Source organism: Chelonia mydas, chromosome 2, assembly GCF_015237465.2.
Source record: "Chelonia mydas isolate rCheMyd1 chromosome 2, rCheMyd1.pri.v2, whole genome shotgun sequence".
Taxonomy (NCBI): domain Eukaryota; kingdom Metazoa; phylum Chordata; order Testudines; family Cheloniidae; genus Chelonia; species Chelonia mydas.
In genome coordinates, this window is record NC_057850.1 from 184,836,094 (window position 1) to 184,863,897 (window position 27,804).

General features: G+C 41.4%; 1 protein-coding gene across 5 annotated transcripts in view; it reads left to right on the top strand.

Annotated features, from left to right (window-relative positions):
- Positions 1 to 27,804, top strand: part of CPNE4 (copine 4) — a 325,458-nt gene that overhangs the window by 166,465 nt on the left and 131,189 nt on the right. For all 5 annotated transcript variants that reach the window (XM_043540815.1, XM_007064303.4, XM_037890311.2 and 2 more), the window contains one exon: positions 21,683 to 21,862. In XM_043540815.1, coding sequence (XP_043396750.1) covers positions 21,683 to 21,862 — 180 coding nt within the window. The remainder of the gene's footprint in view (positions 1 to 21,682; positions 21,863 to 27,804) is intronic.

Below are 27,804 nucleotides of genomic sequence, written 5' to 3' on the forward strand. Positions count from 1 at the left end.
AATGACACTTTGAGATGGATCATCTGGAGGGATGGAAGCCAAGACCTTTGGATCTAAAAGCATGGAGTCCTGAGTTCCATCTCCACAGATGGACCATCCAATAATGTCACACATGCTAATGTAAAGGGAAGTACTGCCAACTTCAAACACTGAGATATTATGAGAGAAGCCCCCAAATTCATGGGGATTGGTTTAAAAATCATGAGGTTGTTTTTTTAAATAAATGGGTTATCTTTCATTGCCTTATGGTTTTTGAGTCTTCACGGTGCACTTGCTTCATATTGTCAAGCTTTTTATCTGTAAACATTAGGGCTAGAAACTTACAGGTTGGGGGTATGAAGGATATTTTGTTTTGGTCATGAAAGTGAGAGTCTTGGGTAACCTCTTCATTCCATGAGAGATTGGGGCTTTCAGGAAAAAGTCAAAAAGTCACGAGACTCGTAATAAACTTGTGAGCTTCAGCAATATTGAAAGGGACAGAAAAATATGTAGCATCCATTTGTTGCGTCTTTAAAAAACCTCCATAACAAACTTTTACAAACCCAAGGCAAAAGTTACAGGTAATGCTACATGGAACCTGTAACTTCAGTCTGTGGACCCTCAGACATGGGAGGAATGAGTTCTCTTGTAGGGAAAAGCTGGCAGTGTAGATTGCTACTCTTCAGCTCCTTCTTTTAGATGCCTCAGGCTTGACATACAGAAGTGCTGAGCTCTTACAGTTCCAGCTGGAATCAATGGGAGCTCTGAATGCTCAGCAGCTCCGAAAATCAGACCTTGGGTATCAGAAGTTGTGTGTTCCAAACCTGTTGTCCAAAATAAGAGGCCATTTCTGAAAATCTGATTGTAAGTGTGTTGCTTAGGGTTAACACAGGGAGCTGATGGTAAAGCCAGGAATAGAACCCAGTTCTGAATCCCAGCACTGGGCTGTGAACTATGAGACCTGCAACATAAACCTTCTAGTGGCAATAAATAAAAGAAAAGGTAGAAGACTGAAGATAAATATAATGGTAAAAGACTGTATATGTCTCATGATTTCAGTGGGTGATTTAATTGCATTTATTTTTTCTCTCCTAATTTTCAGCATGTATGGATAAATCCATTTTCTCTGAGTTGCTTGACCATGTGCACTACCTTCTACGGATAAACAAAAAGGTTGTCCTCTCAAGAAGTAATAAAAGTAACTGTTAGAAGAGGCAGCTATTTTGTTACTAACTCCTGTGTAAAATGGGTTGGCTTTCTAAAAATACTGATTGTTTGAAGCCCAGATGCTACTGTATTGTGTTTTTCTTTGTATTGACACATGTTTAATCTGTGGTGGTATCTGCTTCACTTGGTTTCTATCCATTTGAAATGGAATAGAGTAGTTTTTGTCTGTGGTAATTATTCTGTCACACTGCTGTCTTTTTATCCCCCATGAATGGCAATAAGATACTGAGCTGAACAATGTTCTTCCACAGATTCTGTCACACAGATTCTCCTCCCACTGTCATCGGTTTTCCCCAGTCTTTGTTCTTCTGCAGCCATGGCAGCCTGTACTCTCTTCTCCTCACTGCTTGTAATGTCACGCCACAAGATAATGACTACCATCACCTGAACCTGGCAGTGAGCACGTAGATTGTTTCAAATGTGTCAGAAATGTCAGTCTGCCTGGAGAGAGAGTTGAATATCCCTATCAGAAATGCTGCTTTGGTCTGAATAGTCTGCGGGTAGATTTAAGTATGTCTCAGTCCTAATGACCAGTGCTCTGACCCTGCAGCTGATAGGCCCCAGGTGGACTCTAGTCAGTGGAGCTCCTCACAGTTGAAGTAATATGCCCAGGCATTATCATTTACAGGATCCAGGCTCAAGTTGCATAATATATCAAGTTATGATAGCTAAGTACAAGCAATTCTTTGGCCACAATACGGTCAGTTGAAGAAGTGCCAGCAATAATTGCTGCTAAGAGAACTGCCAGCGGTGGTGCTGGCTCCCAGTGCAGTGGACTAGATTCTCTGAGGTCACAGCTTCTTTTTGTTTGCCAAAGAGTGCACATTTGTTCACTGTTTGTTGTTTTGAACGATGATTGGGGTTTGCTAAAGATGTTCTGTATTATGCAAGAAGGTATTGCTTTGTTGCTTTACGACTATCTATTCCTCCTGCAACATGGGGTTCCCTTTTTAAACTGCTGTTACTGCATAAGAGTGCCTGGTAGTGGTCCAAAAGGGCATTCTTGTTCTGTCTGTCTGGTATGTGCTGCAGGAGTACGTTAGGGTAATTTTCATCACCACCAATAATTATGATCATTATTACTAATACTTGTTTTACAATGGCTCTCTAGAAGCCCTAACCAAATTCAAGGCCCCTTTGTACTAAGAGCTGTATATACATATACTAGAGAGACAGTCTCTGCCCCCAAAGAGTTTACAATCTACATGAACAAGACAAAGACTAAGAAAAGGGAACTATTTTTTCCATTTTTACAGATGAAGAACTGAGGCACAGGGAGATTAAGTGACCAGTAGAGGGTCACACAGGAAATCTGTGGCAAAGCCTGGAACTGAACTTGGATATGCGGTGTCCCAGTTCAGTGCCTTCCCTACTTAGACTATTCTGCCTCTCATCGCCCCTGTAATTCTTTATTTGGATCTTGGTCTGTAAGATAAATAAAGCATGAGTGGCAAATCCTGTAGCTGTAAATCTCTTTCAAGTTGGAACAGCATTTAGAAACTTGTTTTCTATTTTGCCCAAGTTTTTGTACAGAATCACAACAGGAATATTTCTTCATAGTAATCTGGGTCTAAAGATTAATTTTCTTCAGGCACTATTTACAGTTCTCATTTTCGCCTGTGTCTGTTTGCTAATATAAAGCACCATGACACTCAGAAGAGCCCTTGGAAAAGAAGCCCTGCAAGAGGAATTTTAGAGGAGATATGTAAAGGGCAGATATTAAAATGACTCGCTTGAGCAAAAGCCTTTGATAAACTTGCTGAACGTGATGATAGAAACCTACCATGTCTAAAATATATTAATCTTATTAGTGCAAAGTAAAAATTACAGGGAAGAAAACATTTTAAACATGATGCAAAAAACTCTAATGCATTTGGAAATGACAATATTTCTAACTCTCTGCAAGTTTATATCAATATCTTCCTAGATATTTACATGTCCCCAGTTCCGCGAGTCCCTAAAGTACGATGAAACTACTTTGGAAATAAATGCAAAATCTACATTGATGACAAGTTAATTATAATCACATATGAGCACAAGGACAGCTAGAAATATTTATTGTGAGGAAGCACTTTGAAATTATTACCAAATGATGTCTGGACCTTTTCCCTTGGATCAAAACTAATAAAACATCCTGTATAAAGCAGTTACAATGAAAGATTTGTTTAATTAATTGATGTAATCATTAGATCCTAGTTGCCGCAAGCATAAGATCATATCATTTTTAATAAGCAACAAATAGATTTTTAAGATGTTGGACATTGTCTACTGTAAGAATTTGGCATATAGGCTGTTATAACATGTTGCCATTGATAAGGTCACTGACACCTCTCAAGTCAGGTGCATGTCAGATCTGAAAGATTAAGCAACTTCCTTGTTGAGCTCAGAGCCTTGCTCTGGCGCACTTTTGGCTCTCAGTTCTTGCCCTTTGGATTGTGATCCCATAAATCTCTGGGCTAAGCTTTCCAAAGGGGCGTAAGGGAGTTATGCACACATTTTCTGGAGGCTACTTTAATGTATGGTACATAAGGTATTTATGTACTGTATAAAATGTGCCATTTATAAGATTATCACTATGCCACTGAACATTAGAATGATGGCATACTGTAGTAGGACATTTGTGGTGGTGTTTGGGCTGCTTCAATTAATAAAGCTCCAAAAGCTGCCATTAGGATTAACTATTGTGGTCTTTATTTAGAAAGTAAACATGTAGCAAAAGTTCCAAGTATGTGGCATGTGACTGACCATAGTTGTCACCTGTTCTGAGTATCAGGCAACACTGTGGTAACTCAGATAACTACCACGTGGAAATGCTTAGTAAATATTGACTTCTTAATGTCAAAAAGCCATCGTTTGTGAGACCTGATTTCAGGGCTTGGCATGCACAAACTTGGTTTTCAAAAGAAGAAAAAAGGCTAGTTACATACGGTGTTGATAATTTCATGATTTTCAATCCAAGACCAACACACAATGAACAACCACAGGGTTAACATGCAGGATGATTTTCTGGGCAAGATAAATTTGTTAGTCTCTAAGGTGTCACAAGTACTCCTGGTATTTTCTATTACTACACAGTGAGCTACACATATTGATGGCACCATACGTGATCTGATGGCGTGGGTCATTGGGCTGAAATACAAATACTGCCCATAGGGCCTAACTGCCACTGTAGTCAGTGGAAAGGTTTACACTGCTTTCAGTGAGAACTGCATCAGGTCTTTATGCTGCTGTTGTGTAAGCAAATGGGGCCTAATTGGTGGTCTTGTGAGGGCTTTAGTTTCAATGTGAAACAGAAAAACAGCAGCTAAGGATGTTGATGGGGGGGGTCGGGTGGGGGGAGGGTAGGAAAAGTGTTTTTTTCTGGACAGTCAGTTCAAGGCCTGACCCAAAGCTCATTGAAGGCACTGGAAAGAGTCCCATTGACTTGTCAGTGAATTGGGAGTATGAGGAGCCATGGTATCGTACAGTATGTGCTACATAATTGTGTACTTTGTTTCCCTGTTTTTAATGCATCAGTGACATAATTGATTTAACATTTGAATTATGACATTAGAAGCAAATTAATAAATCTTTAATTATGAGTGTATCATTAGCAGATGAATTTCTTAAGCTGACAGCCTGACTGGGCCTGTATCAACTGACATGATTCATAAACCTATATGAGAAGCCATATTAGTTACGCTCCAGGTCCCCAAGTATATAAATTAGAAAATCTTTATCAGTATAAATAAATTACTAAATCACTATTTATAGTCAATTAATTAATCGGTCACTGACCTAACGTGGTTTCCTCACTTACTGTAATGTAATCACACTAATGCCCAGCCAGTCAAGGACCATCTAACAACTTCACTCTTTTTTATTAAGCTTTTTTCCAAAACTCTGTGACTTTGTCAGGTACACATTTTTACCCAGCAATAGATGCTCAGAATGGTACAATCTACATTCAGTTACAAGCAGCTCCTGCATCTAGAAAAGTTGCGTACTAGTGAGCCAAATGATTGCAGAGAACTATTTTAGAAAATACAATACAGATGTAAGCATTGATGTAGACTAGGAATCCTCTGACAGCCCCCAAACTTCTGTCAGACTAGCAGGCTGCTTTCTTTAAAGCAGATGTAAAGCAATCAGAGAGGTGACACATCTTCGCTGCATTGCCATGACATTCCCACTTCCAGTGTGAATGGATTAACTGGAACTGAGCTACAGCTGATAGTGATACTAAGAATTGATTCTGAAATATACCTGTTAAATAGCAGAAGCAGGAAATGCGTGAAGATATACCCTGGGGTTCTCTGTTATTCACTTTGGAATAGTTTGGCCCCTTTGTATTCCATTGTTCCAGTGCAATATGGGGTATGTCTTCACTGCAGACTTAACTTGAGCTCTTACGGGTTTTACCCCTAACCTGCTTCCTGTCCACACACAAACCTTCTCACCAGCTTGGTGCTTTACATCCAGGCTAGTTAGCCCAATAGGGGTACAGATCAGAACCCAGGTGTTGCTCTCACTTAGGCTGATAACCTGCCTGCTTTGTAGTTTAGATGCAGGCTAAATCCCTCGAATGCTAGTATTACTCTACTGCCTTCTCATAACGCCCTCCTTGTGCTCAGAAGGATGGACAAATTCTCCCATAACTCACCGGGAAAGAATCACAGAGTGGCTCAACTTACTGCAGTGCTAAGAACCATGGGATATTCCCCCAGAAGTCCTAGCAACACACACAGGGGAGTTCAGCACCAGTGGGGACATAGCAATTCAGGTGGGGGTTTGTAGTACAGTGGCTCACACCTGATGTAGGCTAACCTGGGTGCCAGTCACCTGAGATGACTCTGCAACGAAGACATACCCTTAACTGCAAGTGCATTACTCTGGCTGTACAACTGCGATTCCTTGATGATGGACTCTGGAAAAGAGACGCTTCCAAGCATCTGGCACACTTCTAATCCTGTTTCTAAGACCAGCTGGGTGACCTTGTTTTCTTGTTTCCAGTAGGAATATGGATTATGTAGTGACTCAACAAATAGCAAGGTGAAAGTAGAGTTTTTAAAAAAGTAAAAAATCAAGCCAAACCCTGGAGAGTCCAACTGGAGCAAGTCTGCATCTGAGCTGGAATTTTCTTCCCCTTTAAGAGCTTAATGCTGGGTACACAAAGCATCCTGTGACTTTTTCATTTGGACGTTAGTGTGCCTCTGTGTTAGACCCGTATCTTAAAATATTCAGCTTGTCGGAAAATAGTAAATTGATAATATGTTGGTGAAAAAAAAATTAGTCTGTGTAGTTATTCTCTGATAAAATTCTGCCCCCTTTGACACAGAAATAAACAGCAAAATGACCTCTCTCCTACTACCATTGACTGCAAGTATTATAATGTGAAATTGAAAGCTCTGTCAATCAAGAACTGCAGCCCCAGGGAGCTTTCTTAAGTCTTGGGAAAGACTATAGATTAAAATACCCTATTTAAAAAGAACCCACAAATGTCTGCCTAGGATAGAGCTGTGCCCTGGATTGCAAATCCTGTCCATGACTGTGCTGCTAATTTGTTATTGTGGCTAACAGAACATGAAGCTATGCAGTGCAATACATTATACCTCCAGATCACCATCTGGAAGCATGCCACGAGATGCCACACTTGTCTCCCGCAAAGAATCAATGCGTCATAAAAACAAGCAGGGTGGAGAGAGAATATAAACTGAGGGGATATTGGATTGAAGCCTGACGCATCAAATTGTCAAAAAAAAAAAGCAATACTAAGTGTTGTGTTTGAACATATGATCTTCATTTAAAAGATTGTTATGTATATAAAGACTAGCATCAATCCTAAGCACTTGGTTTGGGGGTTGTATAATTCATGCAACCTGAGGGGGCATCCAAGAGTATTAGATGAAAGACAGATAGACCCAACTGAAGAAATTACAGGCAAGGCGGGGTGGGGTCAGAAACCCTTATCCTGCAAGTTGATGAGCATCCTCGGCTTTCACTGGTGTCCCAATGATTGTGCAAATGAATGATGTAATTTTAGCGTGGAACTGCCTTCGGTAAAGCCTGTGTGAGGTTTCTAAGCATACCCAATGTGAGCTAGACATTTCCAGAAGCCTAATCAGACTCCATCTGAGGAGAGTGCTTATGCAGTTAATAAAACTACTGTGCTTTCTGTCCATCATTCTGCCTTCTGAGTGCTCATTACTTATACAGGGAGTGGCATTTTTGACACTCCTGCCACAGAGTGATTATGGTGACATATTTATACAAGACTTATAGTGGGATCAGAATTCATTAAGAGGCTTTGGAAAGGCATTCTCTAAACCATGCTGAAAAAATGTGTTGCTCATAGCATCAACCAGATTCAATGTAGACTTTTTATGAGAACACTATGGGCCCAATCCTGCGATGTGCACCCACAATTGCCACTGATATCAATTTTATAATTTTAGACATTTACTTAACTATATTACTAAAGTTCATTAAGGCACTTTGACCCAATTACAAGTCCTGTCTGAACACTCTATGGCATGGTATCATAATCATTGCTCCTCTCCTGCAGTGTTTAATGAGCACCCAGGAGGTAGGCTGGTGGAAAAGAAGGTACAGTACTTTTATTACCGGCACCAACACTCAGCTCAGTCTTTTTGAAACATCTAGTTCACCCATGGCCTGCTCATCAATTTAACACAGGTACTAACACAGAGGGACAGACCCATAGCTGGGGTAAGTTGTAGTTGTCAGAGAAATCAGTGGAGTTGGGACAGTTTAAAACAGCTGTGGATGGAGAAGGAAGAGATTTTTCAAAGGTACAAAGGGCAGTTAGGTGCCCTTACGCACCTTTGAAAAATTTCCCCCAAGACTGAAATCACAGCATGTAACTATCATAGAAATGCCTACTGATCCCTATTCTTACACTCTCCATCAGCTCACAATGGCTTCGCTAACAAAGAACTAGAATAAGTTACATATGACACTCCACTTGAACTATAATCCATTCAAGCAGGCACCATTCACACATCACATGCCAGTTGCGTTGTTGTAATTTGCTATAGTTTTCTCAGTTCATCTTAACTGTTCAAGATAGGAACCTGGGATAATTTACAGTATATTCCATGAACAAATTCTCTGGGATGTGCAGGTTACCAGACAGATTTGCCCTCTAAGCCCTTAGTTTTAAAAAGATCTTTTTTTCTGGTGGGGGAAAGGTTCGGAAAGATTTGATACAATATATTTCAGCTGACTCAAAAATAAAGTAATGCATAATTACAACAACAACTGTGCTGAAAGGCACTTTAAGTGTTACTGCTAGGTAGCTCCCAAGACTGCATAAGAAGTTAGAAGTTTCTCTGCTGATGTAACCCACACACCTCCTGAGTGTGATGTTCTGTCCCATCTAGTGGCACCGAGACCACTCAGAGAGATTAATGAGTCTGCTCTACAACCTTAGCTAAGAGCCATAGGGCTTTTAGCTCATGCAATAGAGGCTCATGGATTTAGCTCCCAAGTTCGATCCTGCCTGCCGACAACCGGGGTCTGTTGGTGTTACCCTGAGTCACTCTAAGGTCCTCCAGTGCTAGAATAACTGCAAAAAGATGCAAAATAAATACTGCTGACTCACACTGACAGGCAGATCTTGTGAGCTTCAATGAGAATCAAAGTGGATTTGGATCTTCTCTCTGGAGCAGAGGAAACTAAGGGCTGGCATGAGGAAGGGCCTCTGGGAAAGCCACAGGAACATCCAAATTTTGTGGGAGAATTTAGACATAGGTTTATATTTTTGTTATTGGTATTATTCAGAAAACCCTGGGAAGTGGTTAAGTTTGGATTTGTTGGGATTTGTTTGGACTCTTCAAAGCAGGGTGGGAACCCCACCAAATAATACCACTACTGTAGAAACTTAGAAGAAGACGACAAAATGAGCATTAAATTAACACACTTATGTATACGCACATCTAATCTGCATGCACCACTATTTTTTTAGTTTTGCTCTTCTCTTGCAAGGAATGCCTTCATTTTATTCAAATAGTCCTGGGATTTAGAGGTAGCCTCTGTCTACCACCACAAACCCCTGCTTTGGAGGGAATGATAATTTTTAGCCACTGTATGGACTGGAATAAAAGCAAGCAGATTAAAATCTTTGCTGTGTTTGAAGGACTGTTCCACAATCTCCTTGGTTCTCTGATCATTTCCTTGATCGTGTTACTGATGAGATTGTATCTGCATCTGTCTGTGCTGGAGGCATAACACACTGGGACATATTCTGCCCTCAGTCACACCTGGACTGGTTCAGTGGGGTTACACAAGTGTAACTAGGGGCACTATTTTCTATCTTCTCCTCCCCCTCCCCCCTTTTTTTGTTTGTTTGTTTATAGATGCCTGGAAGGTATTTTGTTAGCTGTAAGTATTGAAAGAGAATGGCCCCAGGATCACAGTGCACAGTGCCTAGTACAGACATTTTATTGGAAACTACCTGAACAAAATACATCTTCAGGTGCCAAGTGAGCATGATGTGAGAATCAATATTCCATCCTGCCATCAAGTGCTGCTACGGCACGAAAAGATAGTCAAGGTTAAAAAGAAAGATATCTCTGATACCCAGTGTACTATGGCCAAGATTTCAAAAGTGACTAGTTCTTTGGGGTGCCCAGATTGAGATACCTTTAAAGAGTCTGATTTCAGAAAGTGCTGAACCTCTTCCCTCTGAAGGTCAGGCCTCTTTAAAGTGTCACGGTCAGCATTAGTCAAAATATCACTAGATCCTTTAAAAAAATCTTGACCTGTACAATTTTAGAATCCGGTTATAAGATGAGTTATGTGTGTTTACTGGGTTTGCTGTGGACTCAGCTCTCCTCTTAGCCATTGATGCAATCTGGACATGAAGAAGCAACTAAAGATCCAGCTAAACCCCAGATTGTGAATCAGAGTGAGAAAAGGTGGACAAAAGGTTTATATTAGCTCCATCATTCTAGGGAGCTATTATAAACTCCGCTGTTTTCTCCAGCCTAGCAACATTGTCTCTTTGTCATCTGGACTGGCCATGTGATAGTCAATGCAGAAAGGACGCACAAGGTCTGATGGAAGCATGATCGCATCCATTGATCTATATAGCTACATACATAATCCCCCATCACCATAGTATTAGTAGCTTTTTCCCACATGTTTAACACAATGGGGACTGATCTCAGTTGTGGCTTCTAAGTGCTAGCTATATAATAACTATTAAATATTTAATAATTAAAACAATTTCTGGAAGGTAGTTGAAAGCCTGCTCTTGTTCTGTATTTGGTTTTCTGATGAAGTGGATTTGATAAGGTACTTGTAACTTGCTAGGAGTATTACATAGCCCAATGAACTTATTCCCACAGTGCGAAGTGGCAAAAGAGAATCAGCCATGTAACTTGCAGAGAAATAGTTGTAGGTGACTGAATGTGTGAGGTAATGTTATGAATCTGATGCTAATGGAAAAGGAAATGTTAGGGTTATTTAAATTCTTAGGATGAAACTCTGGCCCTATTCAAGTCCACTGCAAAACTCCTAATGACTCCAATAGGGCCAGAATGTCACCCTTAGAGTCGTAATAGATTGACAGAAAAAATGATAATAAAGATGAGACAAGGCTTGACTGTAAGAATGGGGTCCACGAAGTAGACCTTTTCTGCTAGTAAAGATGTTAAAAAGGAAATCTGTGGCATTTTCACTGAGCAGAAATCTCACAAAAATATTGACAAGGCTGTAGAAATATCTAAGCTGAGTCGGACTCACAACAATAGTGGCAAGTCAATAGAAACTTTTGTGTTACCTGTGAAAAATGGAAATATCATGCGCATAAAACAATAAAAAAAAATCCAAAATGTTGTTTCTGAGCAAGGCAAAAGGCACAAAAAAATGGTTTCTCACGTCTTCATTTCAGATCCTTCGCTTTATATTAGAACTGCATAAAGCCAGATTTTCCCCCCATCTATTGCTCTTATGTTGTAATGAAGTGTAATGCTTCTTACAGCAGCTACCTTGGATATTCTAGCCAACTATGATGAGATAGGTTTCAGAGTAACAGCCGTGTTAGTCTGTATTCGCAAAAAGAAAAGGAGTACTTGTGGCACCTTAGAGACTAACCAATTTATTTGAGCATGAGCTTTCGTGAGCTACAGCTCACTTCATCGGATGCATACTGTGGAAACTGCAGAAGACATTATATACACACAGAGACCATGAAACAATACCTCCTCCCACCCCACTCTCCTGCTGGTAATAGCTTATCTAAAGTGATCATCAAGTTGGGCCATTTCCACCACAAATCCAGGTTTGGGGGGGGCAGAGGGTGAGAAAACCTGGATTTGTGGTGGAAATGGCCCAACTTGATGATCACTTTAGATAAGCTATTACCAGCAGGAGAGTGGGGTGGGAGGAGGTATTGTTTCATGGTCTCTGTGTATATAATGTCTTCTGCAGTTTCCACAGTATGCATCCGATGAAGTGAGCTGTAGCTCACGAAAGCTCATGCTCAAATAAATTGGTTAGTCTCTAAGGTGCCACAAGTACTCCTTTTCTTTATGATGAGATAGTTACAGAACAGTTGAATACTGTTGAAAGGCACTACTTCTCTTTAGATTATCAGGCAACTAATGATTATGCTAGAGCATCAGCTCAGCATAAGTTCAGGTCTTCCCAGCAGAGGCTGATTAAATGGACTGCAGAGTGAAAAGTACATGTTTTTTTTTCTTTGCAAGATACTAGTAATAGCCTCTTCTAGAAATGTGTACGTGTAATATGGGAATGTATGTAATATTTCATAGTTACATTTAACATTCTGAGCTCTGCTGGAGAAGAGATGGTGAAAACATGGACTGGACGGAAGAGAGGTTTATGCTCAGATGAATGTGGTGGTTATTTTTCTTTAACTGAGTGATTGAGCAGTTTGTCAAGTGAAATTAAGGTCCCATGTATCCTAGCAGCGACAATGGAGTCTGGGGACCTGGTTGTCCCCGGACTTGGTTACAAAGGTGTAGGGTACATGCAGCCTAACCGTCCTCGTATCCAGGTTGAAAACTTAGGCATACATTTTCAAGCAACTAGCCAGTTTGGTGCCTCAATTTTTGGGTGCCTAACTTGAGACACCATAAAGATTTTCAGATGGTAGCTGCTCAGCACTTTCTGTAAATCAAGACCCTATTTCGAACACTCAGAAAGTGAAAGAATTATACATCTTTACTCTCACTCCACTGTATGTCTTGTATATTTGGGGCATGGACAGTGCTTTCCCATATGCTTGTACAATGCTTAGTACGGTGGGGTGTCCTTATTCTGACTTGTACCTTTGGGTGGTATTTAGTATAAATATTAAATAAGTAAAATAAATTACCTGTAGATATTTTGAGGTCATTCACAGTGAACAGTTCATTTCCAGCCTGTCTACAGCCCACAGCTTTTGTGGTAGTAATAACAGGCTTGCTATGTGCTGCTTTGCAATCTTTAGGCTACGAAAGAGTTAAAGGCATATTTGCTCCTCTTCACTATTTCCAAACATCTATTAACATGAAAACAAGAGCTATACAGTAGGGTAACCTTTTCAATGACTCTTCATTTGTGGAATAGAGATGAAGTGGTGTGAAAGCACTGTTAATAAAAAAAAACATACTCATGAACCACCAAGCGAAGTGTAAATTGCTTTACACTTGTATCAGAATTTTGCATAAGCTACTGTATCAGGAAAAGTTTCAGTCTTGTTAAAATTCAAATGATCTAAAAATAATACCACCTCTTCATCCCCATACATTTTATCATCGCCCCTGACAAATGTGATTTGCCTGATTGAATCAATATTTCTAGAATGGCTTTCAGTGAAAACTTAGCCCTTTATTTTATTCTCGTCTGTAAAATATATTGAGAAAAATGTGTTTAACTAACGGACTGCATCTTGCTGAAAAGATACAGACTGATAAAGTTTCCAAAGAGCACGCTATAGGGCCAGTGCTCACATTCTGTCTTTTCTGAATGGGATTTGCATGTTTACAACTCCCCCCTGCCACTGGCATTATTTTTTAAAAGGTATAAGTAAATGCTTTAAACCTTGAAGACTCTTCCGTAGGGGTAAGAAGGCAGTTCAGATACTACAGACATTCATCTCTTGGCCTCTCTGCGAGACTACCAACAAAGGTGCCAGTTAGTGCCAACTGAGATAATGGTGAGTTTGTTAGTGACATGGATACATGCTTAGTAGGGACTGAATGGAAAACACACAGCCATCAAACAGCTGTCCCTAGTGATGTTTACCTGCAACTAACTTGTGTGAAATTTTAATGCATGACCTACAGGTGAAAAGCTTCACTTCTTAAGTAATCCCCTCAGCTATCCAGCTCCCCAAGCCCAGGGGCACTTAGAAAAAACTGTATCTATAATCATATTAGGGTCTGGGATGTTAGTCATCAGTGCCAGCTGTCTGAACCAGGTCTTGTTGGTTTCTCTTGCTTGAATTGGCTTTCATTTCCAGCTGTTAATTGTGGAGGAGATGAAAGATCCCCCTCTAACCAGCTCCTTTGCCCTTCCTTTTCTGTTTCTGGCTGAGAGCAGTGAGTGCAAAGCTATATAAGCAAAATTATGGAAAGAAACATTTATATTAAAAAAAATCATTTTAAATTTTAAAGCAAAGTACAAATTTAAAGGGAAATCTGTCTCTAGCAGGAACCAGCAGCATAGCATTCTTTCCCCATTGAACTGATCTAATTCTTATCACAACAATTCTCTTTCATATGCTTGCTACTTCTCAGGATTTCATATGAAGGATGTGGGAGATGCCTGTATTGTTTTACTAATATGATATGTTCATCTGTGTTTACGTTGGTTGCTATATGATTACACAGAGGTTAATTCCTCCAGGACTGGTTTGCAAGTAGACAGGAAAGTGGACAAATGCTTCTGATTGCTGCACATTCACTGATAATTAAAGAACAATGCAGAGAGAACTCTTTGGAAGTCCATCCCGGAGTAGACCTGGTAGTGGTGCTCAAAGGAACTTTGAGGGGGTTAGAAACTTGTCAGCAGTTTAAGAGCAGGGGAGAGAGGGAGCCAGAGACTGCAGGTTACCGCCCCCCCCCCCCCAAGGTTGGGGTACATGGGATAAAGTAGGCCTATCGAAGCTTTAGATAAAATAGAAGTGCATAGGGATGTCTTGCAGGGCACCCTAATTTAGTTGGGCTTGCTGAGCAATCAGGGTTGGTACACACAGTGCTGTATCCCAAGACCCAGTCAGAGAGGGTCAGCTAGTGCGATTGCACTCAGAGACTGAGAGGAATACAATGAGCAGTTAATCCCGAACATGTGACAGACTGGGTTTAGTGATTGTGCTACTAGCTGTAGCATTGTTTTCTTTGAGATAAATTTTAGCAACAGGCAGAACTGCTGACATGGATCAAGCACGCATATAGCTGCCATTAATTTCTTTTGAAAATTCATCCCACTCTTATACATTGTTTCACATGCAATGTCTTGCTTGATAGTAGCCCAAAATAGCAGGTGGCACAAGTGTTGGGGTCCAACAAATCTTAAGGCCACAGGCATGACCCTATTATTGGTGGTATCTTTAAGAAGTAGGGTTGTTGGGTGTCCAGTTTATGACTGGAACTACCGCTCTAAAAGGGACCCTGGCGGCTCCGGTCAGCAATGCTGACTGGGCCTTTAAGTCTGGTTGGCAGCGCAGCAGGGCTGGCAGGCTTCCTGCCTGTCTCTGCATAGCTCTCAGCAAGTGGCTGGCATGTCCGGCTCCTAGGCGAAGGGGCGGCCAGGGGAGCTCTGAGCGCTGCCCCGTCCCTCAGGCGCCGCCCCGAGCGCCGGCTCCACAGCTCCCACTGGCCAGGAACCGCAGCTAATGGGAGCTGAGATTGGGTGGCACCTGCGGGCAGGGGCAGCACGCTAAGCCCCCCTGGCCATCCCTCTGCCTAGGAGTCGAAGGGAAATGTCACCACTTCCCAGGAGCCACCTGAGGTCAGCACCACCCCGAACCCCCTCTCATACCCCAATCCCCTGCCCCAGCCTTGAGTTCCCTCCTGCACCCAAACTCCCTCCCAGAGTGTGTTGCCAAATGCCCCAGCACCTGAATTCAGCAGGGCCGACAGGTATTGTGGTGAGCTATGGCAGACTAAAACAAGTAAGCCTTACCCTGAGTCTCCTGATGGACACTGCCATGTTCTAGGAAAATGGCCTCTTTAGTGATACCAGCTAAAAGCTGGGACACCTATGAGAGCCTGTAAACCAGTTTCCCTCACATTTTCCTATGGGTTGCGCAATCATTAAAAGAACTTTCATATTTTGAAATTAAACCTACCTGCTAGGATACTTCACTTGGAAAAGAATAGATTCCCCAACGGCTATAGTTAATGACAATCTTGCATTTATATAGCACCTTTCATGCCAAAGGATCCCAAAGTGATTGGAATATATATATACTTGAATCACTTCACCCATCACTGTTTCTCTAGCGTGGAACGCAGCTGCTGTCTAATCGTGTACAGTTACACAACAGTCAGTCAGGAAGTGACGAAGAATGCTGTTTCTGAGCTGAGGGACACTGCGGGCCTTTCCAAGCAAGGTGCAGCATAATTGTGAAATATGCTGACAAAGTTAAACCAGAGACAAGTTAGACTAATGGGGTTGATGCTATTGTAAAGTGCTGACTGCCGAGAGGAGCTGGCAGCTCATGAAGAATTATATAGCTTGTGGTGTTATTGACATTGCTTCTCTCCATATAGATTTTTTGCATAATGCAATATTCTGACATGCTGGCATGATGTATTATCTCAATAACATGGAAAGCTTGGGAAATTCAGAAAAATGGGCTTTATTATAATACAATATATGTCAAGGGAAGGATTTCAGTCAATCACAGGCCTGAAAAAGCAGATGTTTTCCTTTCACAAATGACACTTGGATTCTTATTGTCTCTCTCCAGCCACATCCCTCCATTTGCATGCAGTGCACTCCCTTAAACAGTCTCTTTTTAGCTCTGCCCTTGAACACTTAGGCCTAAATCCTGCTGCTTTCTGCACCTACACAAGGAAAGGGAACTATCCCTGTGGCTGCATAATAGTGCTGATGAGAGAGTGCCAAGGAAGATTTCTTAGATTCTAGCTGCAGAGGTCTTACATACTCCTGAAAGAGGCCCTTTGAAATGGTCAATTTGTTAAGCAGTGTGCTTGCCATTAACTTGATGGATAATTTATGAAATTTACAAGGAATTGGTTTAGTAGATTAAATTAAAGAAAACTTTGGGTGAAGGAAAGGGTTTAAAGATGTTTTGGATGTTTTCACTGAGTCGGCGCACGGTTGTGCGAAAGGACCATTCATCTGCAAGCGGATTGGATCACTTTCAGTTCAGAAGAAACCCAGATGATTGGTTGTGAGTAGAGTTTTGGTCCACCGAAAACTATATGTGAATGTAACACAAATTCACCTAGTTTTGGCCATTCCCTCCCTCCTCCCCCCGAATTTAGGCACCATTTACCAAATGCAGAAGGTTGTTTCTCCCTTTATAGGCTTTAGCTCAGTGGTTAGTGCACTCGTCTTTTTCAATCCCGTCGGTAGGGATTTGAACTTCGGTCTCTCCTACATGGTAGAAGAGTATCCCAACCCCTCAGTTACAGGATAGCCTGGGGTGGCTTTTTCTCACTCTCTCCTGTAAAAGGTGTTTCACTTACTTGAATATTCATTGGGCCAGAGAGAGAGCATTAGAATGACTCTGTATCCCAGTGGTTAGGACACTCCCCTTAGAGGTGAGAGACACAAATCTTTTCATGTCACTGCTCCAAGGACTATTTAATTATTTATACACAGTGGAAGAGCTTTAGCAGGAGAGACTGAGAGAGCCCTACACCAGGATATCCCATAACCCAGTGGTTAGGGCCCTCTCCTGCAGTATGGGACTGCCATCTTCAAATTCCTTGTCCACGTCAGGCAAAGGGTTAGGGAGTCTAACCTGGGTCTCCCACATCCTGGGTGAATGCCTGACCCAGGCATTCACTGGGCAAAAGTTTATAAGGAAGGCTTCTCCAGCTCTTCCTCCTTTCGCTGCTACCATTTTGTGGATCAAGGCCTTTCATTTACTTTGCTTTCATGTTAAAAACAGTCTAGAAACTAACAATTTTGACAACTTTTTTCAAATTGCTGATTTTTTAATTTTTATTTTATTTTGAATTTTTGGATTTGGTTTGGGTCAAACCGTTTGTTTTTTCACAACTGCCAGTGAATCAAAAAAAAAAAAAAAAAGCAGTTATTCGCCCAGCTCTAGTTGTGAGTTTCTCTACTTCGAACATTAGGTCAAATTCATGTCATTGAACTGACTGACAGCCTCAGAGATGGAGCCTTTTGCCACTATGTGAGTCATTTGAATTCAGATCCTTTTGGCAGTGAGTTGAGACTGAAAGTTACTGCAATCTAAAGACTGCTTGATAGCCTGTGTGAAGAGATTTGGTGGTCTCTCTCTGTGCAGTGATTAGGGGACAGTGTGCATAAAATGGTTTGCACCATCATTCTTTGGCAATCTAAGCCAGTGGTTCTCAACCAGGTATACATATACCCTGGGAGCACACACAGGTCTTCCAGGGGGTACATCAACTCTTCTAGATATTTGCCTAGTTTTACAACAGGCTACATAAAATGCATTAGCGAAGTTAGTACAAACTAAAATTTCATACAGACGACTTGTTTACATTGCTCTGTATACTATACGCTGAAATGTAAATACAATATTTATAGTCCAATTGATTTATTTTCTAATTATATGATGAAAATGAGAAAGTAAGCAATTTTTCAGTAACTGTGCTGTGATACTTTTGTATTTTTATATATGATATTGTAAGCAAATAGTTTTTAAGTGAGGTGAAACTTGGGGATAGGCAAGACAAATCTGACTCCTGAAAGGGGTACAGTAGTCTGGAAAGGTGGAGAGCCACTGGTCTAAGCAAAGAGATCAAGAATGAAATGGATGAGGAGACTGAGCCTCTCTCCTCTAGTGGTGGTAGTACACTGCTGTACTCTCTGTAGTACTGCAAGGTACATTGGTAGGGCCATGTGAGGATATTGCAGTGGGATTAGTAGTGGTGCAACTGTTTGATAAATAAATAAATTAATTAAATGATTTCTATCTCCAGAGCTGTTAATCTGGCACCTTTCATGAGCACAAATCATTCAGAGCATTAAAATAAATCTGTGTTACCATAGACTCCTTGTCATGGTTCAGGGCAGCTGCACTTGTGTTCCTCCTCTGTGGTCCAGCAAGGGCACCCACTCTTAGGCTTCTGGCTCTCAGCCATCACCTCTCTTGGACAGAGACGCGCACTTCTCTCACTCCTGATTGGGATATTTCCAGGCTGCACAGCTCCCTGCCTACGCTGTGAATTCTCCAGAAAGGCATACTACCTAAACAGGCCTGCTTTGCATTCTCCTCAGAAGCTATGAACAGCGTAATTGCCCACAGCTGTAAGGTACCACACAGCTTTTTCCTAAGCAAGCTCATGTATGCGTAAGGTGAAATCATTACAATGAAAACACATTAAAGCAATAAAAGAACCTACACACATGCTAATAAGCATACCAAAGATAACCCAAACCCCAAAAGGGTTTTTTCTATGGCTACAAATTCATAACATCGTTTGCTCAGAACCAGAACCCTCAATTGCTGCTTTATACAGTTTGGGCCTTTGATCTTGGGAACAGGTGATCAGCAAACAATGGGTTTCTGCTCGGGGCAGAGCTTCAAAAGGTTGGGTCCAGAGATGAGAATTTGCATTCCCCTCCTCCCAAGTATTTCCTAGGAAACACACTCAACTACAAGTTCACTTTGTCTGGCATATCATTTAAAAGACTCCTTAAAAACTCATACCACTTCCCAGGGTCTATATTAGTCAGGTCTCCTCCCTACACGTTACATACAATCCCTCAATCATATGTAAACATTTGCATTTTTAATACAATGAACTCCTAAAATACTTAAACTTAAATCAGTAAGGTTTGTCCAGGATATTGCAAGAAATTGCCACGTCTGTCACACTCCTCACTTTTTTTATTCTTCATGCTTTTGATTTACTGTACTCTTTTCATGTCTTTATTGATTGCCACTTCTTGAGCTATTATGGCATTTTCTCTCTGGGAGCTTAAGCAAGCATTTGCCTTTTTGCCCATTACCGATGTTGTTCACCAAGGATTAGACAAAGGAACCCATCTCTCTTCCCTAAGAGAGAGAATCTGTCACTTCTGTTGTCTAATGAGTGACTGACATGCCCATGTCTACCTCATTTTCGAATTGGTTCCTTTAGTCTTACAGAATTATTCGTTTTTTTCGGGACTAGGACAAAGTGTGTGGAAAATAGAAATTGTTCCATTGCTTGCAGTGTAACCAATAATGCAGCAGAATGAAAAGCAGCAAAAACAACTTCTAAGATTAGAAACCAGGTACTGTATTTGTAGGTGTGTGTAAAGTACTTTCTGAGCACTCTTATGAAGACACAGCAATACATTTTGATCTGATAGAGTTTCTTGCACAATTTTAGGGAATGGGGCAGAGGCATGAGCATCCCTCAGATACTCTCAGTATGTGATTTACTAGTGAGAAAAACATGAATACATTTTATATATTACTCTCCAAGAGCCTGATTCTCCCAGCCCCTACTCATACAAGTAATTCCAAATGAATACCTTTAAAAGCTTTCCTCTTTCCCCCACCCATTTAATTTTTCTTTGTGACTTTGCTGCTTTGCAAATGCTAAGCTGATAGCACTGGATACTGTAATCCTTTAACTATCTACAGAACAGTTGGTCTAGGTAGCAGTAGTGTAGGTTACTTCATACTTCACCAATATTCTCAGTGTGGTCTGAAGGGACTACTTCCTGGATGCCCGGTCTCTAGGTTTCATCACGCTCTCCAAGTATGAATTTTATTATGCATCTTTACAGCCCATGGCCTCTCTGCTGAGATCAGGTGTTTAATTTTGCCAGTTGGTGTGAGCGTGTGTGAGAGAGAGAGAGTTAAAAGTTACGCAGTGGTTGGTGAAGAGCAGCAGTCAGTATTGTTCTTGTTATCTTTGTTACATGAGAGCACAAGGTTAGGAAGAAAGGGGTAAAGGTGATAACATACCCATTAGACTCAGTCCCCCTTCCTTTTATTCTTTAAAAAAGCCTATGAATATAAAGCCACCCAGTGAAGTAACAAAGTTCAAGGTTAAAGGAACGCTGCAAAGATAAAAATGATATCTTTTTGAAAGTCCTGACCAGTGGATAGAAAAGCAACTTCATCCTGGGTGTAGTTCCATTAACGACAATGGAGTTGCAGTGAAGATGTCTATAGAGTATAGACCTTAATTTACTTTTCACTGTGCTGTTTGTTAATTTGTTGCATTTCATTCAGCATGCACTGCTCTCTTTCACTCACTGTGTCTAGTCAATTTCATGTTCTCCTGCATTTCTGAGTTTGACTACTGAGAGCACTGTGACTCCTCACAGGTGCAATGCATCTCTCTCTATCGTTAGGTTGTCCCCCTGTCCCCTTTCCTGTATCTGTTTATTCACTCATTGAATATTGCCTAGAACTTATACTGTGAGCTCTCTGGTACTGGGTTTGCGTTATTTCTTAAAACTACACCTAGTTCAATGGTGGCCTAAGTGTTTTTTGGAAACTGTCTTATAAAACCAGAAACGATATATAGTAATGTGTCGTCTTTGGGTTTCCAAGAATATAGGAAATTTCTTAAATCTACCTCACTCCTGTTTTCACATGAGAACTCTGCTATTAACATTAGGGGGTCGCATGCTCTGTAGCTGGTATAGGCCTAGCTTATTGCACTCGCCAAAGGCTCCTTTCATCCCTCCGTTCTCCCCCAGAAGCTCCCTGTGTGCCACACACCCATCCCCCTCGAGTTAAGGGACTCCATGCAACTCCAGTCTCCCCATGTCAGGGAATCCTATGTGCCCTCCGTTTCCTCTGTCTCCCATTCATGAGCCCGCCCATCTCTTCCCCGGTGGCTCTTTGTGCACCCTCATTCCTATGTCCCCTTATGCCCTACAGTACACTCTTCTGCCCCAATGGTAGGGGCTCTGTGTATCCCCATTCCCACCTTCCCCCATACCAGGGTCCCCAAATGTCCCCCACCCACCGGAGTTCTACGTGCTCCCATTCCCCTCATACCAGGATATGATTGGACGTGACATTCAAAAGTTATGTTACAAAAGACAGATAGTCCGACAGACAGACAGAGAAATGCCATTGAGTTGCATGTAAAGCCTCACAAGCTCAGCCAATTAGCTTATTAAACCTTTTTGTAAAATAAAAGCCAAGCACATTTTGTATCTAAACTACTGTCTCTTTTTAAAAATTCTTCATTCACGTAAGTGGAGTGTAATTTTGTTTTTTAATTTCGCTTTCAATTTGGTTCATGTTGGAGCCCATTACTAACAGAGTAAGAAGTCACTGAGGCAAATTCTCTTACTTTTTGGGGGTTTTTTTTGGCAGGTTGACAGGACAGAAGTGATTCGAACCTGTATAAATCCAATCTTCTCCAAGTTATTCACAGTGGACTTCTACTTTGAAGAGGTTCAGCGGCTACGGTTTGAAGTCCATGACATTAGCAGCAACCACAATGGACTGAAAGACGCAGATTTTCTTGGTGGCATGGAATGCACTCTTGGACAAGTAGGTGTCTCCCTCCTTTTCCCCCCCTACCCTCTTCTGTTAGTATCAGTACTAAATATATTGCTTTCCTGAAAGACCCATTGATTTTATCATATCTGATGAATTTCACTCATTCTCCTTCACCACTTTGGTGCTTTATACTGGACTAATACAGAGAGGCATTGTTGATTTGAACCTTCTTCAGGTGCACCTGGGACATACGAGACTACGACGCTTGATCCAGTTAAGTTAAGGGCCCACTTCTGCCACGCTTACACTGAGCAGTACTGCATTGCTCAAGTAGCCTCATTAAAATTAGTGAAATTGCTTTGGGAGTAAGCTATTAATCATATGAGTACATGGCACATACAGCAAAGACTTAGGAACCTACTTAACTTTGCTCACATGGGTGAGTAAATGGGACTGCTAGCTTTCTTATAGTAAAGTAGGTGGAAAAATGTTGTCAGAATTGGGGCCAACATGAGTCAGGGTGGCAGAATCAGGTCCCAAATGAGCAATGCATATGTGTGCCAGTGCATGCTTATGTAAAAAGAGACACAAGCAGCTTCTGGCAGCGTTTATTTCTAAATGGCGGGCTTTTTGCTCTGAAGGGTTGAAGTATATTGGATCCCAGCTTTATTCCTGATAAGAGTACTAAGGACTGTCTTAGACTTGTTAAGTCATCATGCACCAGCTAAGCTGAATGTAAATGAACATTTTGTGGTTAGGAGTAACATATCCTACACTGAGAGCTGGCAAGGAGCTTTGTGAAGCTCTGGTTTGGATTACACTTTGCAGCACTTCCACTTAAACTTGTAACAGGAACATTATTGCTTTCCACAGAAGAAGCAACTGCTTTCACTACCCTCCCCACCCCAGGAATTCCTCCCTGTCATCCTCGTTGTTGTTCAGGAAAAGCAGAAGCAATTGAAGATTACTGTCAGGAAGTTTGAATCACAGAGGCATCCTTTGAATCTCAAGGATGCTAGAAGGAACGGTTTGTCAGGAAAATCCAAATGATTACCTGAAGAAGAGCTCTGTGTAAGCACCAAAGCTTTTCTCTTTCCCCAAGAGAAGTTGGTCAAATAAAAGATATGACCTCACCCACCTTGTCTCTGATTACAGGCAGTTTTATCTACAAGCACCATCAATAAGACTACGATTTTGTCGCGGAATCCGTGACTTCCAAAGACCTCTCTGACTTCAGCCCCGGCAGCTGGGAACTGCAGGGTCCCGCTGCCTCCTGCAGTGGCACGGAGCTGTGAGATACTCCTGTCGCATGAGGCAGCGGGCCCCCAAGCTCTGAGCCACCATGGACAGCGGGGGTACCTTGCAACTTCCAGCTGCCGCGGGCCAGGGGGATCCCCGCAGCTCCCTGGCCATGATAGTGGGGCAGGTGGACCCCCGCAGCTCCCACCGCTGAGGGGTGGGAAGGGGGACACTGGAATTCTGAGTCCCTTCAGGTGGTGGGGGCCCCGGACCTCCCAGTCATCTGGCTGCTGCCTAGCCCCTTCCCATTATATCACAGATATTTTTAGTCAAAGTCAGGGACAGATCACAGGCTTCTGTGAATTTTTCTTTATTGCCAGTGACCTGTCCATGACTTTGACTAAAAATATCCATGACAAAATCTTAGCCTTTACCATCTGCAATGTGCTGGAGGTGACTCTCAGGAGCCCCTTGATAAAAATCCACCACCAAACTCGAGGGAGGATTGGGTTGATTTCCCTGCTTTGGATACTGCTATATCATCCCTGACAAACATGACTTCTTTTGTGGGAGTCATAAAAAATACTTCTGAGAGAGCAAATGTGTTTCTTTTCGAACGGTCAAGACTACACCAAGTGGCAGGAACTTTCAAAATGGGCCTAATGGGACAGCTAAATCTGTTAGAATTTACAGTAGCCTTGTGGCTGCTCTAAATTATACCGGGGTTATTTTGGTCCCAGGATCAGAAAAGAGGAGCCACCTCCCTTCTTCCCCCCTTCTCCTCAGCTGCACAGCACAGTGGAGTATTTGGCCCTATAAATGTGTGGCAAGATATAAAAGAAAGGTTCCAGAGGAAGGAAAGGTTTCTCATTGGTTTTATAAAACAAATATGTGTAGATTTGTAGTTTGGGGAGATTAACAGGGATGGATGGGTAATTAGGATCTTTAAATGCACGATAAACCATGTTCTTTTTGGCAGTGCTTTTGAGGGCATTTTGTGGCCTCAGTCAAAGAAAAGGAGCTGTTTATAGAGAGGAAAAAGAAATATAGAAAATAATGTATTACATTTTTTTTTCTTTCTTAATTGGTTTTAAAATGCAAAAACCTCATTGCTGCCGCCATTCGCAAAAACAAGTCCTTATAATGATTCTGCCTCTATAAATAACACACAGCTGGCTTGGTTGTGGTGTAATTTTACTGTTAATGGTAACCAAGAAAAAATAATAATAACATGGAATCTGACCACAGAAATGTAGCCTTGAAGTTTCTGATAACATAGCTGGGCTGTTTGTTTTTAAATTTTGCATAATTCATCAACTCTTTTACAAATACGAGATTAGCAGTGGAATTGACACCCAAATGGAGCTAAATATGAGACCAGGATTGAAAATCTTGCAACAGGGATTCTACATACCCCATTTACTCCAGCACTTAGCAGTTTTCTGTAATTACTGTATTTTGTAGGATGATAATGGGGTGGCTGCTGTTCTTCAGCTAACTTAGACATGAATTTGTTGCTACACTGCAATTTAATGGGTGCATAAAACATTATGATTTTTTGTTCCTGTCTATCAATTCAGTTTCTTTCCCATCACAAATAGGAGATGTTATATGAAACATAGGATAGGCTTTGGGTTCTTATACATAGTCTAAAAGACTTAAGTTTTTTTCATAAATGTGCCATGTTTCATTCTTTTGTTCCAGGTAGAGTTTGACCAAAAAGAAATTAACCATTACCTGAATCTGTGTTAGGTTATCTTTTATATGTGCACTAAACCTGCACTTTTTTTATATGTGCACTAAACCTGTGTATATGTGTAAACTAAACCTTCCAAAAGCAAGATCTATAGGAATCATGTTAGTCAAAGATGATAGATGATGATTTAGCTCATTTGGGAAGGCAACACACTACTTGCTCTAACCAGACAAAAGTGGGTATCTCTTTCTTCAGAGATACTCAGAAACTTCTAAGCCTGCAACCAGTGCTTAATTTGTAATGAAAGGTGCCAGGGATCAAGCAATTAGGTGTTGGGGCCCAAGCAATGTTTTTACATTCATAACTGATGCAGCAAGCCTAAACGTGCCAGGGCTATGAACTCCCAAGCCTAGAGGTGCTGGGGCTCAGCCCTGGCAAGCCATGGCACTAATTAAGCACTGCCTGCAACCATATTACCATCAGATGTGATCTTGTCACATGTCATATACCAAAAGCAATGTTGGGCCTTGGATGGAAGACTTGGAAAATCCAAGTACTTCAGGAAGTGAGGCTGGCAGCATTCTTCTTCATGATTCAGCACTGAACCAATATCCCCACACAGTGATGAGGGCAATGAGATGCAGCCTATTAGGCTCTGACCACTTAGAATCATGAATGATCCCACTGAACTTTTAACAAAAGTAGGAGTGTTAGTTCCAATGTGCTGACAAGATCATTCTGTCTGCCTACAGGTGAATCTCTCAAGCAGTAACATATTGGCATGGAATCACTATTTGTAGCTTGAAGGCTAAGTGTTGATACATTCAGCGTACCTTTCAGATTATTAGGCTATTTGTAGGGAAGTATAAGAGAGAGCAACACGTTGCTGTGTGCAATTAGGGAAAAGTCAGTATGCTAAATAGAGACATTTACTTCAAAGTTTTTTTTTTTCTCCCCACTCTTAACAGTAGCCCTTTCAAATAAAACAGCAGCAGTCTTCCTGATGGTTACAGATTTTAAAAAATAATATTTAAAATCTTTTCTTCCTTCAGAGGCAGCAGCATATCTGATCTGAGCTGTTGAGCCAGGCTCTCCACTCTGAAATGGCCTTTCAATGTCATGTTTTTTCTTCACTTCCTCTGAAGTGTCCTTGCAATCCAATATTAATTGCACCATGTTAATACATATATTCCATGCAAAAATTAGTGGCACATTAATACAATGCTACATTGAGAGATTAAGCTTTAAAAGTTAGGAAATTCTAAAGGTTAATGTTAAAAGGTCAAGTTGAATTCTGCCTACTTGTTAACATTGCCTTAAAATATGCCCTCTCTTTAGATCCCCTAATATATAAAAGATCATACAAACTGAAATTTCTTTTACAGCTTACATATGTGGGATGTACTGTGCTGTACTACACCAGTTAAGTTTTCCAGCAAATATTACTTCATTTCTAAGGGCTTGTCTACAAGGCAAGTTACTGCACAGCAAGCTGGGGTGTGAATCTACAGCGCACTAGCTTGCTGTGTAGTGACATCCCGTGTGGGTGCTGATACAGCACAGCAAAAGTCCCAGAGTGTGGCTGAGCACTGCTGCTTTGAAGTAGCAGTTGAACGCTGAGCCGCATTCTGGAACTTTCACTGTGCTGTAGCAGGGCCCTCACAGGACCTTACTGCACGGAAAACTGGTGCACTGTAGTTTCACACCCTGGCTTGCCATGTAGACAAGCCCTAAATTTAATGTGCAAAACTAACATTTAATAATAGAACTCTGTCAGTTGCAAAAGTCACTACAGACAAACAGATGCCAGTTCCTGTCAAGATTTTACACTGTGCTGTAGTGAGAATCCCAAGATATTTTCAATAAATGTATCTTGAAGAAGAAACATATTCATAATTTTTATAGGGTGCTTTTTGCAGCAATGCACAAACCCTGACGCATGAAAGCATGAAAGTTCCTTGATTTAGAGCCCATTTTGAGCTTGTTTAAGAATAGAACCCATAACACCAAACAAGCCAAATTTGATGTTTCTAGCTCCAGTCCAAGTTTTAGTTACCTGAGTGCAAAATTTCTAATCGGAATGTATTTCTAATCAGAATTTAAACATATAGCTGAACTTTCTGGACTAAAGCTTTCCAGAATAATTCAGGGTTGGGAGGAGACCAAGTCTGGAAAATTTCATCCCCAAAGGAATTTACTTTGAGGTAGAGATGAGTATCTTAAAAAAATGGAGGGAGGGTTGGTATGGTAGTTGAAACTAAATCAAAATAGGTGTATTTACACCCATTCTAATCCGGGGCTCGAAGGGTCCCCCTCTCTTCTCACAAGCCAAGCTTCACTTACTTGAGAAGTCAGTCACAGTCGGCTGGGTTCCTCAGGCTTGGCTTCCCCTCAGTGGAGTTCAGATATACCCATGGGCTGGCCTGGATTAAGGTATAGGTACACCAGGCTCTGGTTTCCAGTGTCAGATTTTGACATCAAAGTCTTAGCTTTTGTTTAAAAAAATTATGTTTCTAACCCTCATGATTGCAAAGAAAAGCTTGAAAATGTGAACTGAGTGCAGCCAATGCAGCAGGTTCTGCCTGGGTCTGCAGTCAACCCTAGTGAGGGAGGAACAGTGCTGCTAGAGCGAGAGAAGATATCATCAGGCTCCATAGTTGTTGCCAGAGCAGAACAGGTTTCTGCTGGTCAGGACAAGGGGCAGAGCTTAGGGGCTCCTGTGGGTTCTGCTTCTACCCTCTGGTATTTCTGTCTGACTGAGGTGAAAGAAAGTGGTACTACTTTCCCAATCACCACTCACCAATGCGACCAGAATGAAACATCGCTCTCAGTGGATCTTCATATGATTGTCCTTCTCCTGTCTCACTGCTTCGTTAAGCAGTGAAATGATTAGTAATGTTAACAATTAAATTATCATCTTCGGGTATCTGTGTTAACTCTCCAGTTAGGCAGAGCACATCTCTCAATTTCAGGCAATTGTTTCAGGCTTTCTGTTAACTCAGGCAGATATCTTTGCATCAGTTACACTTGGTTCAGATTGTGAGAATGTTCTCCATAA